The sequence below is a fragment of the Pelecanus crispus genome, chromosome W (assembly GCF_030463565.1).
Source record: "Pelecanus crispus isolate bPelCri1 chromosome W, bPelCri1.pri, whole genome shotgun sequence".
Lineage (NCBI taxonomy): Eukaryota > Metazoa > Chordata > Aves > Pelecaniformes > Pelecanidae > Pelecanus > Pelecanus crispus.
Window position 1 is genome coordinate 8,049,156 of NC_134675.1, and position 13,858 is coordinate 8,063,013.

Below are 13,858 nucleotides of genomic sequence, written 5' to 3' on the forward strand. Positions count from 1 at the left end.
GATACTGTATTTAAATCCATTATTAGACTAGAATATCATCATTTGGGGGGTTAGATTTTGTTTAACCATTTGAATCAGGCAATACTAAAACTAGATAATATGATTCTCTCCAATGTCTCTTAATGAGCTAATGTAACTTTTTTAGTTACTTCTATGAAAATACTGATGAGTGTGTTCAGTTTATTCATAGCCATTTCACTTGCTCCTCTACAAGATCAAAACACATAGATTTTATTGCATTTATTGTAAAACTGATGAATGATGAAGTTCATGACTCAAGTAATGGATGTGACAAAATTTGGCCTTATATATTAAATGTCTAACGATACCAAATTGTTTACTGTGGAGAAATCAGGACAACGTATTTTCCCTAATGCTTTCATGTTGCTATCTTCATGAACAGCTTCCATTTTATTAATTAGAAAATATCAATCTTTAGTTACTGCGTTTCAGGATTAGTTTAGCAGCTTAAGAGGAGCGAATGGAGCTCAGTGTTAAATGAATATTGAACTACTAAAAAAAAGATCTTACAACTGGTAACTAGTCCATTTTTCCAAAAACTTTACAGACACAGTCAAATAGGCTTACCCTCTCTCACTGACTCTTATCAGTTGTAAGCCAAAGATCATATGCTTCCACCCTGTCCCACAGCCCACAGCCTCATGGCAAAGAGAGATGTCACATCAGTGGAGCTTGTGCAAAATGTAGGAGAAAGACAAGCCAACAGTAGCTCCTACCTTCCAATGCAATGTCTATCCTGGTGAAAGTGAAAGAGGGAGCAGAGAGGAGAGTACAAACGAAAACAGGGAAAAAAAAACCCAAACAGCATGGCATAAAAACATTAAAATTCCTATTCCTGCCATAATAATGAAGCAAAGAAATTTAAGACTGTAAAAGCATGAAGATTCAAAACCAACCTTGGATTAACAGCAGAGACAGAGATAAATTCAAAGCTCAGGCTGAGGACACGATTCTCATTACGTCCCTGGAAGCATGGGCTAGAAGCACTCCAAGAGATCAGACTGTCTGAAGGTATGATTACCTACACCTACAGCATTTATCTGACCTGGACAGACCCAGGACAGGATCCTGTGGAATACCTCTGGTTATGTATGTACATCTTTGAAGCACTATTTATTTCCTAAGGTATTTTTTTTCCAGCCAGTTTAGTTCCCATACAATCATACTTTGCTCACACAATAGTGTGACCTCCTGTTCCATACAGATAAAATGTACTCAAATGCAATTTAAAGGGCAATGTGAAAATAATACCTAGATGATGGGATATCTAGTGTCAAACGGAAACACGGGAAAGTAGAAATTGACTGAATTTAAAGCGCAGTGGGTTAATAAATACAACATTTAACCTTAGGTAAACACAAACCGTAATTTACCAACTTTAAATCATTTTCAGCCTTATTTGCTGTGAAGTCAAAAATAACAACAGAGCAGAGAGCACACTCCAGCATGCTCCAGAAATACCACACAGTCATGGGGTGGCAGGGTTGTTGTTGTCACTTTAAATGAAATAAAATTCACTGTGGTTATGATCATGATATAAAACCTAAACTGGCATATAAATTTATGATGGACAAATTCCCACTAAAGCTGCTGTCTGTTTCCTTAGGTTCTTTGAAGGTGATAATAAAACATCAAGATATGTAAGGTTCTGCGACAGCCCATACAGTTTAATGCTGACTTTCAGCTTGAAGCATTTTGAGTATTTTAAATAAATGCTATCTATTTCTTCTTTTAATTTTCTGAAGGCCAGTTTGGTAGACCTTCTCAAAGCAGCCTAATACAAGCCATTGGGAGTTGGCTCCTCACAGAATTAATAAGTGACTATTAGTGGCACTAGTTTTAATAATGATATACCTAGCTTTTATATAATAGCTTAGTAGATTGATTACTTCATGATGACGGAGGTGGGCCCCCTTTTCAGGCTGAAAGACCTGCCTCCGTCTCACAGGACATATGCCTGAACCACCACAGTACAGACTATATTGAAGGGCAGAATCCTACACTACTCCGGCCTCTGTGTTTTATATTATTTACCCAACTGCATCTTGGTCAAGGTGAATGTATGCATTTGGGGGCACAGCTTTTAGGATTGCTTTGAATCCTGTTCTGAAAGTTGCATCTATGGGGTACTTTCCTCATATGCCATACAGGGAACTTAGGTCTTGAGCAAGGTATTCTGGATTCCAGAAGATAAATACCAATGAGTAGCACTTGATAATGCTAAGCCTTAGGTATCAAAATCTGTTATTTTATGTCCCTGTTAATAACAGTAATGGCCCAGAGAATTCTTTTTTTGAGAGGCTGCAGTATTAATTGAGTAATTGGAAAAAAGAAAAAAAATCCAAAACTTAGGAAAGGAATAATCTGTTATGAAAATGAATGAAGTGAAACACCAATACTTTCTTAATCATACTCATTCACATATCCAGACTTCAAATAACAAAATCCCACATCAAGTTACAATAATGCATGCTCAGATATCTATGAGCAACAAATTCCTTGGGACAAATAATGGCATAAATATTGGGTATCATGAGTTCTCCCTAAATATCATTTCCATGGTAAATTTTGTGCTTTCCGTATTATTAGCTTTTTACTATTGCAAAGAGCAGAGAAGGTATATAGACCTTAAGATGAGAAAAGTATTAAATACCATATGCTGTAATTGAAAAGTAAAAGCCAGACAGCATCAAAACTGTTCCAGGCAGTATAATGCCAGGTTTATCTGTTCCTGAAAATGAGTCATCATATTTCAGCAAATGCCTGGTCACCAATCTTAGTCTGCATAAAAATCTGTTATGGTTTATATAATTGTATGTGACTCAGTAGTAGATCTGATAATAAATTACAAAATTGTTTCATATTGGGAATCACATTTCTTTGGAAATGAAAGAACACCACTTCTTCCAACATTTTCTGGAGGAGGAGCAAGGGGGAAGTTAAGGAGTTGACAATGCTGAAATATCCTGTCTCCTAATTAAAACTAAAATTGTAACAGCTTTATATATAATAATGCAAATGAAAAATAAAGGTGAAATGAAAATGTTTTGATTTTGTCAACATAAAATATTCTAGCTTAATTGAAGAATATTCTTCTTGATTCTTCCTGTTGGTAAATTTGACATTACCATATTTTGTTCTTTACTGAAGCAAAGAAAAATGTCAAAATCATAGAATCATAGAATCATAGAATCATAGAATCATAGAATCCTTCACAGAACAGAATTGCTGAACAAGAGACTGTCGTGCAACTGTATCTGTTGTCTCTTCAATTCACATCCTGAACATATAAAATTGTGGTCCTACCTACATTCATTGAGGTTTCTTTGCCATCCTCATCTACATACAAAAACCAATGGCTTTGAGAAGTGAAAGTGAATAACTTCATTCAGAGTGTACTGAACTAATAAATAATTGCAAATCCGCATTGGGAAATCCATCAGTATCAAAGAGTCATAAATAAATTGTTCCTATATTGTCTTTCCTCATGGTTAGATTGCAACTCTAGACCTACACAAACATACACACACAACATATGTATATATCTCTTACCTGTAGATAAATAAAGAGAAATTCCTCTAATTTATTTTTCCAAGCTAACATATTTACCTTTGAGCTCAAAAATGACAAAATGAGCTTTGAGCTAACAAAATAGCATTGCCTCCTACCAGGAAAAAAAAATTAGGGAGAAAATAAGGCAATAACTGGAAAGGTGGGGGGAAGGGGGGAGAAAAAGGAAAACAGAGCAGTCAAAGCTGCTGTAAGGATTGTGGTGGATTGTGGACATATTTCCCAATAATAGTGGTTGAAGCAAGTCTCCTGATTCTTTTTTCTAGCTGTAGGCTGAAGAAAGCAGATGGACTCTTTTCTGACTTTTCAAAGTTATAAATATATTTATACGCTCTGTCTCTTTTGTACCAGCAATCAAATAATATCAAACTCAATGGAACTAAGAACACTTTTGAAAATATGATGATTAAATTTATCTGGATATCAATTTGCTTAGATATGAAGGGCTATTAGTAAGCAAACATTCCATTACAACATACATCAAAAAGCCTGGTCACTTTACAGAGTTCACTAATAATAGAAACAGAATTATTAGTGCATTGGCATTGACCATTTTCCCAGCAATGAGCAGCTGTTTTGTAGCACTGTTAATATTATCTTTTCATGAGCTGCCAGCACTGACACTTTAAAAGCAACTGCTTCCACCTCTTCTGTCACCAGTGGTTATAACCACCTTAGAGTAATATGACAACTGGCAAGGCTCAGGAAGGCAAATGGAGAAAAGTTAAATTTCAATGGAAATAAGACAGAAACACCAGTACAGAAAATTATTAAACATACTAGTTTCAATTTGATACTGAAATTTTGGAATAGGATGCAGACATAACATCTGCTTATCTTTAGGAATGAGCAGGAAAGGTTCTCCTTATCCCCAAAGCCTCTACAACTTCAAACAAAACACAGACACATTCCTATGTGCACTGTAACAGGTCCAAGACATTTTTGCAACAGAAAAAAAAAATAATAGTGAGGCATTTCTCACGGAGCAGCCTGGAGGCCTGACCACTTATGTGAGATAAGAAATAGATGAATTATTTCCTAAATAGTTGCCTAGTGAACAAAATGGAACTGCTTCAACAGATCAAAAAGGGACTAGATAGTAATCTGATAATTTGAACCACTCCCTAGGGATTATAGGAGCGTAGCCAGGCAGGGCTTTATCTGATTCTCCTATGCTCTAGATGAGTTCTCTCATTTACTGAACATTATCCTTTTTGGCATCTCTTTCTCTCTCTCTCCTCCATGCTTTGATGAAAAATATTCAGATCTGAGAAGGTTTTTCCTCACTAAAGAGCTGCCATTGGTACCATCACACTTTTCTTTTTGAATTATTATTATTATTATTATTATTGGCAGCCATGAATTGGCATCCTCTGTTGAAAGCATATATTTGCAGAAAATGCCAGCTCTAATTATCCCAGAGCCTTAACTTACCACTGTGTCCTGGTTTCGGCTGGGATAGAGTTAATTTTCTTCCTAGTAGCAGGCACAGTGCTGTGTTTTGGATTTAGGATGAGAAGAATGCTGATAACACACTGATGGTTTAGTTGTTGCTAAGTACTGCTTATGCTAGTCAAGGACTTTTCAGCTTCCCATGCTCTGCCAGGGGCACAAGAAGCTGGGAGGGGGCACAGCCAGAATAGTTGATCCAAACTGACCAAAGGGGTATTCCATACCAGTTGATGTCATGCTCAGTATATAATCTGGGGGGGGGGGTGGCCAGGGAGCAGCAATCGCTGCTCGGGAACTGTCTGAGTATCGGTCGGCGGGTGGTGAGCAATTGCATTGTGCATCACTTGCTTCGTATATCATTATTATTATTATCATTATTATACTGTTACTATTAGCATTACTATTTTACTTTATTTCAGTTATTAAACTGTTCTTATCTCAACCCAGGAGTGTTTCTCACTCTTACTCCTCCGATTCTCTCCCCCATCCCATCGGGGTAGGGGGAGTGAGTGAGCGGCTGCGTGGTGCTTAGTTGCTGGCTGGGGCTAAACCACGACACCATTTTAAAAAGTGCTGACTGTCTAGGAATTGGCTGAGACAGGACAATGTAACTTTGTATCTTACGATGCATTTTTATATGCCAAGGACTCCATAGCAAACAAACAACTGTGAAGGAAGGGGAATCTTCAGCTGTCTACTGATTTTAGAAATCTCAGATTTGGAAGTCCACTTTCATATAGGTCATACCTCACTGCTTCAAGGAATCAAGGAAAGATGTGGCAAATCAGGAATCCTGAATAGATGTCATTTTTGGGAAAAAAACCCCACAAAAAGTTGGTGACGGTACATGGTACAGGCAAAATCACCCAAGGTCACAGGAGAGATCACAATCCAATAGAAACTGCATTTGAAAGTGGATTTCAGTGGAAGAAATTGTAAACAGTGAAAGAAACATTAACTTACAACAGATAGAATAGCAGCCTTTACTGATGCTGGTGCACTTACCATGGCTAACAGGGAGAGTACAATATTTTTACATGCCAGCAAAGAGCACACTATGAATTACAAAGCTGTTATTTAGGGTAGAAATACATTTTGAAGAACTGTATAAAATAAAAGATATGCCATGTCAGGCATTGTTCTGAAGGTGTGCAGATTTTACCTTAGCTTTTTAAATATAATACTCCATTTTTTCTGAGCCATTTTGGCTCACTGTTTGTTCTTATACTCATTAGTTACCGAAGCAGCAGATCTGTGTCCATGTTAGACCACCTTTTAGCATTTTTCAGTTACTGATAGTTTATCTCATCACACTTTCAACCAAGAGGCAGATTAAATCACCAAGCTCCTAGAGAAACATGCTTTTCTATGCATTATCATAAAACTTCACATTGAGCATTTAAGGATAAAAGGCTTATTAAAATGTGCTTTAATCACTGGTAAAAAATATTTTTTCTAAACTAGACATAGAAGTAGAAGATTGAAAGTCTAGCAATTGGCCAAATCAGCTGATGACTTTGATACATCTCTATACATTTAAGAGTTACTGTAATTGATTTTGTTCTACATACATAGAATCATAGAATCATAGAATTGTTTAGGTTGGAAAAGACCTTTAAGATCATCCAGTCCGACCATTCACCTACACTACCAAGTCTACTCTAAACGAATCAAGGGTAGACTAGACTAAACCATGTCCCAAAGTGCCACATCTACCCATTTTTTGAACACTTCCAGGGATGGTGACTCCACCACCTCTCTGGGCAGCCTGTTCCAATGCTTGACCACTCTTTCAGTAAAGAAATTTTTCCTAATATCCAATCTAAACCTCCCCTGGCGCAGCTTGAGCCCATTTCCTCTCGTCCTATCGCTAACTACTTGGGAGAAGAGACCAACACCCACCTCACTACAACCTCCTTTCAGGTAGTTGTAGAGAGCAATAAGGTCTCCCCTCAGCCTCCTCTTCTCCAGGCTAAACCACCCCAGTTCCCTCAGCCGCTCCTCATAAGACTTGGTCTCTAGACCCTTCACCAGCTTTGTTGCCCTTTTCTGAACACACTCCAGCACCTCAATGTCTTTCTTGTATTGAGGGGCCCAAAACTGGACACAGTATTCCAGGTGCGGCCTCACCAGCGCCAAGCACAGGGGAACAATCACCTCCCTGCTCCTGCTGGCCACACTATTCCTGATACAGGCCAGGATGCTGTTGGCCTTCTTGGCCACCTGGGCACACTGCTGGCTCATGTTCAGCTGGCTGTCGACCAGCACCCCCAGGTCCTTTTCGGCCAGGCAGCTTTCCAGCCACTCTTCCCCAAGCCTGCAGTGTTGCATGGGGTTGTTGTGACCCAAGTGCAGGACCCGGCATTTGGCCTTGTTGAACCTCATCCAGTTGGCCTTGGCCCATCGGTCCAGCCTGTCCAGGTCCCTCTGCAGGGCCATCCTACCCTCCAGCAGATCGACACTCCCACCCAGTTTGGTGTCATCTGCAAACTTACTGAGGGTGCACTCAATCAGATCATTGATAAATATATTAAACAAGGCTGGCCCCAAAACAGAGCCCTGGGGGACACCGCTCGTGACCGGCTGCCAACTGGACTTAACTCCATTTACAACTACTCTCTGGGCTCGGCCACCCAACCAGTTTTTTACCCAGCAAAGAGTACACCTGTCCAAGCCATGAGCTGCCAGCTTCCCAAGGAGAATGCTATGGCAGACGGTGTCAAAAGCTTTGCTAAAGTCCTGGTAAATGACATCCACAGCCTTTCCTTCATCCACCAGGCGGGTCACCAGGTCATAGAAGGAGATCAGGTTGGTCAAGCAGGACCTGCCTTTCATGAACCCATGCTGGCTGGGCCTGATCCCCTGGTTGATCTGCACTTGCCTGTTGAGTTCACTCAATATGAACCTCTCCATAATCTTCCCCGGCACCGAGGTCAGGCTGACAGGCCTGTAGTTTCCCGGGTCCTCCTTCCGGCCCTTCTTGTAGATGGGCGTCACGTTGGCAAGCCTCCAGTCATCAGGGACCTTCCCTGTTAACCAGGACTGCTGATAGATGATGGAAAGTGGCTTGGCAAGCTCCTCTGCCAGCTCCCTCAGTACTCTCGGGTACACATAGCAGTGTTCATCAACCAACACTAGTGAGCTAATGACCTCTTCTCCCCATATCCGAGAAATCTATGGTAATTCTTTCAAAGTACATAACGCAGAATACATAACTGTTTTTCAAGTACAAATACTTGATCTGCCATGGAAAACATTGTGAAGAGGTAGAATCCTACTTAATCATTCTTCATCTGCTACTTTAGAAATACTCTGAGAACATCAGAACACAGCAGCAATGATGCAAGGGATATGGATGTGTTAGAAACCAGGGAAGTGCCTGAGAATGGTCACATAGGAATAAGGGTTTCTTCCCAAAAAAAGGTGGTGGGATCAATAGCCCAACTGAAGTGCATCTACACCAATGCACGCAGCATGGGCAACAAACAGGAGGAGCTGGAAGCCATTGTGCAGTTGGAAAACTATGACATAGTTGCCATCACAGAAACGTGGTGGGACGACTCTCATGACTGGAGTGCTGCACTGGATGGCTATAAGCTCTTCAGAAGGGATAGGCAGGGAAGGAGAGCCAGTGGGGTAGCCCTGTATGTTAGGGAGTGGTTTGATTGTCAAGAGCTCGATGATGGTGATGAAAGGGTCGAGTGTTTATGGGTAAGAATCAGGGGGAAGGCCAGCAAGGCAGATATCACGGTGGGAGTCTGTTATAGACTGCCCAACCAGGATGAAGAAGCAGACGAAATATTCTAAGCAGGTGGGAGAAGTCTCATGACTCATGGGGGACTTCAACCTACCAGATGTCTGCTGGAAATACAATAGAGCAGAGAGGAAATAGTCTAGGAGGTTCCTGGAGTGTGTGGAAGATAACTTCCTGACACAGTTGGTGAGTGAGCCAACTAGGGAAGGCACTCCACTGGACCTGTTGTTTGCAAACAGAGAAGGACTTGTGGGTGATGTGATGGTTGGAGGCTGTCTTGGGCACAGCGATCATGAAATGATAGAGTTTTCAATTCTTGGAGAAGTAAGGAGAGGGGTTAGCAGAACTGCTACCTTGGACTTCCAGAGGGCAGACTTTGGCCGATTCAGGGCTGTCCTGGTTTCGGCTGGGATAGAGTTAATTTTCTTCCTAGTAGCTGGCATAGTGCTGTGTTTTGGATTTAGGATGAGAAGAATGCTGATAACACACTGATGGTTTAGTTGTTGCTAAGTACTGCTTATGCTAGTCAAGGACTTTTCAGCTTCCCATGCCCTGCCAGGTGCACAAGAAGCTGGGAGGGGGCACAGCCAGGACAGCTGACCCAAACTGCCCAAAGGGCTATTCCATACCATATGGCGTCATGCTCAGTATAGAAACTGGGGGGGGGTTGGCCAGAGGGCAGTGATTGCTGCTCAGGGAGAGGCTGGGCATCGGTCAGCAGGTTGTGAGCAGTTGCATCACTTTTTTTTTTCCCTGGGTTTTGTTTTTATCTTTCTCATTCTTCTTCTTTTCATTACAATTTTATTACTATTATTATTTTATTTCAATTATTAAACTGTTCTTATCTCAACCCGCAAGTTTTCTTACTTTTGCCCTTCTCTCCCCCAACACACTGGAGGGGGGAGGGTGAGCAAGTGGCTGTGTGGTCCTTGATTGCTGACAGGGGCTAAACCACAACAAGGGGCCTGGTTGACAGAGGATGAGGAAAAGGCGGAGGTACTTAATGCTTTCTTTGCCTTAGTCTTTAACAGTCAGACCAGCTGCTCTTGGGGTACCCAGCTCCCTAAGCTGGAAGAAAGGGACAGGGAGCAGAATGAAGCCCCCATAATCCAAGGGGAAATGGTTAGTGACCTGCTACACCACTTAGACACACACACAAGTCTATGGGGACGGATGGGATCCACCCAAGGGTGCTGAGGGAGCTGGCGGAAGTGCTCACCAAGCCACTTTCAATACTTTAAGACCAGTCCTGGCTAACCGGTGAGGTCCCAGTTGACTGGAGGTTAGCAAATGTGATGCCCATCTACAGGAAGGGCCAGAAGGAGGATCCAGGGAACTACAGGCCTGTCAGTCTGACCTCAGTGCTGGGGAAGGTTATGGAGCAGATCATCCTGAGTGCCATCACATGGCAAGTACAGGTGATCAGGCCCAGCAGCATGGGTTTATGAAAGGCCGGTCCTGCTTGATTAACCTGATCTCCTTCTATGACAAGGTGACCAGGGCAGGAGTGTTGATATGCTTGAGGGTAGAAAGGCTCTACAGAGGGATCTGGACAGGCTGGATAGATGGGCCAAGGCCAACTGTATGAGGTTCAACAAGGCCAAGTGCCGGGTCCTGCACTTGGGTCACAACAACCCCATGCAACACTGCAGGTTTGGGGAAGAGTGGCTGGAAAGCTGCCTGGCTGAAAAGGACCTGGGGGTGCTGGTTGACAGCCGGCTGAACATGAGCCAGCAGTGTGCCCAGGTGGCCAAGAAGGCCAACAGCATCCTGGCCTGTATCAGGAATAGTGTGGCCAGCAGGAGCAGGGAGGTGATTGTTCCCCTGTACTCGGCGCTGGTGAGGCCGCACCTGGAATACTGTGTTTAGTTTTGGGCCCCTCAATACAAGAAAGACATTGAGGTGCTGGAGTGTGTTCAGAAAAGGGCAACAAAGCTGGTGAAGGGTCTAGAGACCAAGTCTTATGAGGAGCGGCTGAGGGTACTGGGGTTGTTTAGCCTGGAGGAAAGGAGGCTCAGGGGAGACATCACGCTCTACAACTGAACAACCCCAACTCTCTCAGCCTGGCCTCATACGAGACATGTTCCATCCCTCTGATCATTTTTGTGGCCCTCCTCTGGACCTGCTCCAACAGGTCCATGTCTTTCCTGTGCTGAGGGCCCCAGAGCTGGACGCAGATTTTGACAACAGATGGGAGGGGAAAAAAAGTATTAATTTCTCTGCTTAGTAGGGCTTTATATTGGCAAGCTATTAACTCAAGCTGCCAGAAAATAATGTGAACACATTTCAGAAGGTTGTCTCTCTGTAAAACACAGAGACAAAAGCACAGCTTTATGGTAAAACTGCAAGATATGCTTAATCATTTGCCTTGGTTAAACTGAGTACAAAACTGCAGTGTTCTATTTCTGTGTCAAAAATGTAGTTACACTGCATTACAGGGAGGCAAAAAGAAGTAGAATTTACAAAATACAGTAATAAAAAATAATTACCTATTTCAGGAGGGTTTTGAGAAACAACTGTAAATTTATTAGTCTTTGATACTTAGTATCATCCAGCATCATGCCATTTTTAAATATAATCTGACATTATTTGTGAGACGGCTTTGCATTTAGGTTTCTATTAAACTGGAAAGTGAACATAATACTTTAAAAGGGAGATAACCAGCAGAAAAAGCACCAGAAATGGTACCAAATAATCCTTCAATATTCAATCAAATAAATCTTTATTAAAATAGGTAAATAAATTTATGCAAATCTATTTTAACAGTGCTTCTGTGAAAATGCTTTACAAAATAATTCCCATTACACTTGCTGCAAGAAAGGTTTAGAAAACAGCAATTATTTTTCCCATGTGTTTAGCACTTCCTTTTAAAACATATTATGATATTTAGAACTACAGAAATGGGGACAGGCAAGAAATGAAATGGCTGAATCATGGTGCTATGTGCATTAAAGCATTGAACACTTCCTAGCCATGAGCATGCCAAATTAGGGAATGCCATAATTTCCTGGAAACGTCACCATGCCAAATTGGCAGGCAGCATAAGGTCACGTCTGGAAATAGTGGAGTTGATAGTTTAGAAGGAAATGACTCAAAATTTGAACTACCCATTTTTTATGAAGAAGGTCAGCATTCAATATATTCAGCCTACATATAGCCTTCAAACAATGAGTGTTCTAGGAAATCTACTCAATTATAAATGGTTTCAATTTCTCCTGAAATAGAAAAATATGAAGTTCTCTGTGATTACAAGAGTATTAACTTCATAAGTCTAAGTGCTAGTCACCAAACTCAAATGCAGATTTAGGTGGTTGCTAAAATTTCTAATATTCTCAAAAGGAGCCCATCCATGCTCATTGTGCTGATGGTCCCAAAGATATTTTTGGTCTCTGTGGTTAGCAGACAGAAGATGGTTACTCCTTTGTGCATTTTTCCAACAAGGCTTTTCTACTAGCACCTGTATGTAATTACATACCATATATATGTATAACCGTATATATCTTACCTCTTCCCACTGGTGTATGTATCTAATCAGTCTTGAAAGGCGTAGTAAACGTAACAGGCTGAGGATTTTTGTAAATCTCACAATACGAAGTGCTCTTGCTGTCTTGTAAACCTCCGAATCCATTCCTTTTTCTACAATGAGAAAGATATAATCCACTGGTATTGATGAGATAAAGTCAACCACAAACCAGCTTTTTAAGTAATTAATCTTAATAATTTTAGGGTCCAGTATTATTTCAGAACTGTCTTCATTTACAGTCCCAGTTCTAAAATTCATGATCAAGTCCAACAGAAAAACAGTGTCTGATGCCACATTGAAAATAATCCATGGTGTTGTTGTTTGTTCTGTGAAGAATGTGATTCCAACCGGTATAATAACAAGGTTTCCAACCATCATTATGAGCATGATTAAGTCCCAGTAAAACCTAAAAAAAGGAAGAAAGAGAACAGTTGATGTAATGTGGTCTCTATCAAGCCATTTCTTTACCTCAAGTACATTTTTGGTTCTATACAAATTAATTACAGTACTGAAACTCAGTGTCAGTTTTGTCCAAATGAGGTTAGTAATTATAATATGCTTTTGTATAGAGATAAAACATTTTGTTAATGCTAAGAAAACACTTATTGTTTTAACTCATTCAATATATTCGCAGTCAGTAGAGAAGACAAAGTAATTAATACATTTCATTATGTGCTTTCCTTCTCAAGAATATGCATCTAGGATAAAGACAGTACCATGGCTTATTACTCCATGGCATATCTGGAAGATGTACATGTGTGGCACTCAGTAGACTTCTCCGGACTCCTGTCAAAAACTATTAGTGTGTTTATATGACTAAAACTATGTCTGGTGCCAATCACAAGTGCTTTAGCAATGTAGCAATGTAATATTTTTTTAAGGCTTCCATCCAAATGAAAACCCAAATATCTAACAGATAACATATTAAATGTAAGTACCTCTTTGCAAATGTACTCATACCATTACAGTGCTGGAATAAAAATATGGGAAGAGAAAAAAAGCACTGAAGCAAAAAATAGAAACAAAAATCAGATAAGATCAAAACCTTCATCCACTTTTACAATCTGAATTGAACTTTCATGGCTTTTTACAACCTGATAGTCTATCTTCTTTCAGAGCTAGCTAAGAAGTCTGGACAATAATAGTTGCAACTTCCATACTACAAAATGGATACTGCATTTCGGTATTTTATTCCAGAAGTATCTAAAGGGTCCCCTCTGAATGCTGCTAACAGTGCTTGATACAGATGGTAGAAAGCCAGACTCATAACTTCAGTATCTACTATAGAAACAGTGCATAAACCCACCTATTACATAGAATCATAGAATCATAGAATGCTTTGGGTTGGAAGGGACCTTTAGAGGTCATCTAGCCCAACTCCCCTGCAGTGAGCAGGGACAGCTTTAACTAAATCAGGTTGCTCAGAGCCCCATCCAACCTGACCTTGAATGTTGCCAGGGATGGGGCCTCCACTACCTCTCCGGGCAACCTGTTCCAGTGCTTGACCACCCTCACTGTAAAAAATTTCTTTCTTATGT

General features: G+C 40.7%; 1 protein-coding gene across 1 annotated transcript in view; it reads right to left on the minus strand.

Moving 5' to 3' along the window:
* LOC142596490 (potassium/sodium hyperpolarization-activated cyclic nucleotide-gated channel 1-like) overlaps positions 1–13,858 on the minus strand; it is a 221,175-nt gene that overhangs the window by 160,392 nt on the left and 46,925 nt on the right. Inside the window, exon 2 of the mRNA XM_075725613.1 lies at positions 12,303–12,726. Within this exon, the coding sequence (XP_075581728.1) occupies positions 12,303–12,726 (424 nt within the window). The remainder of the gene's footprint in view (positions 1–12,302; positions 12,727–13,858) is intronic.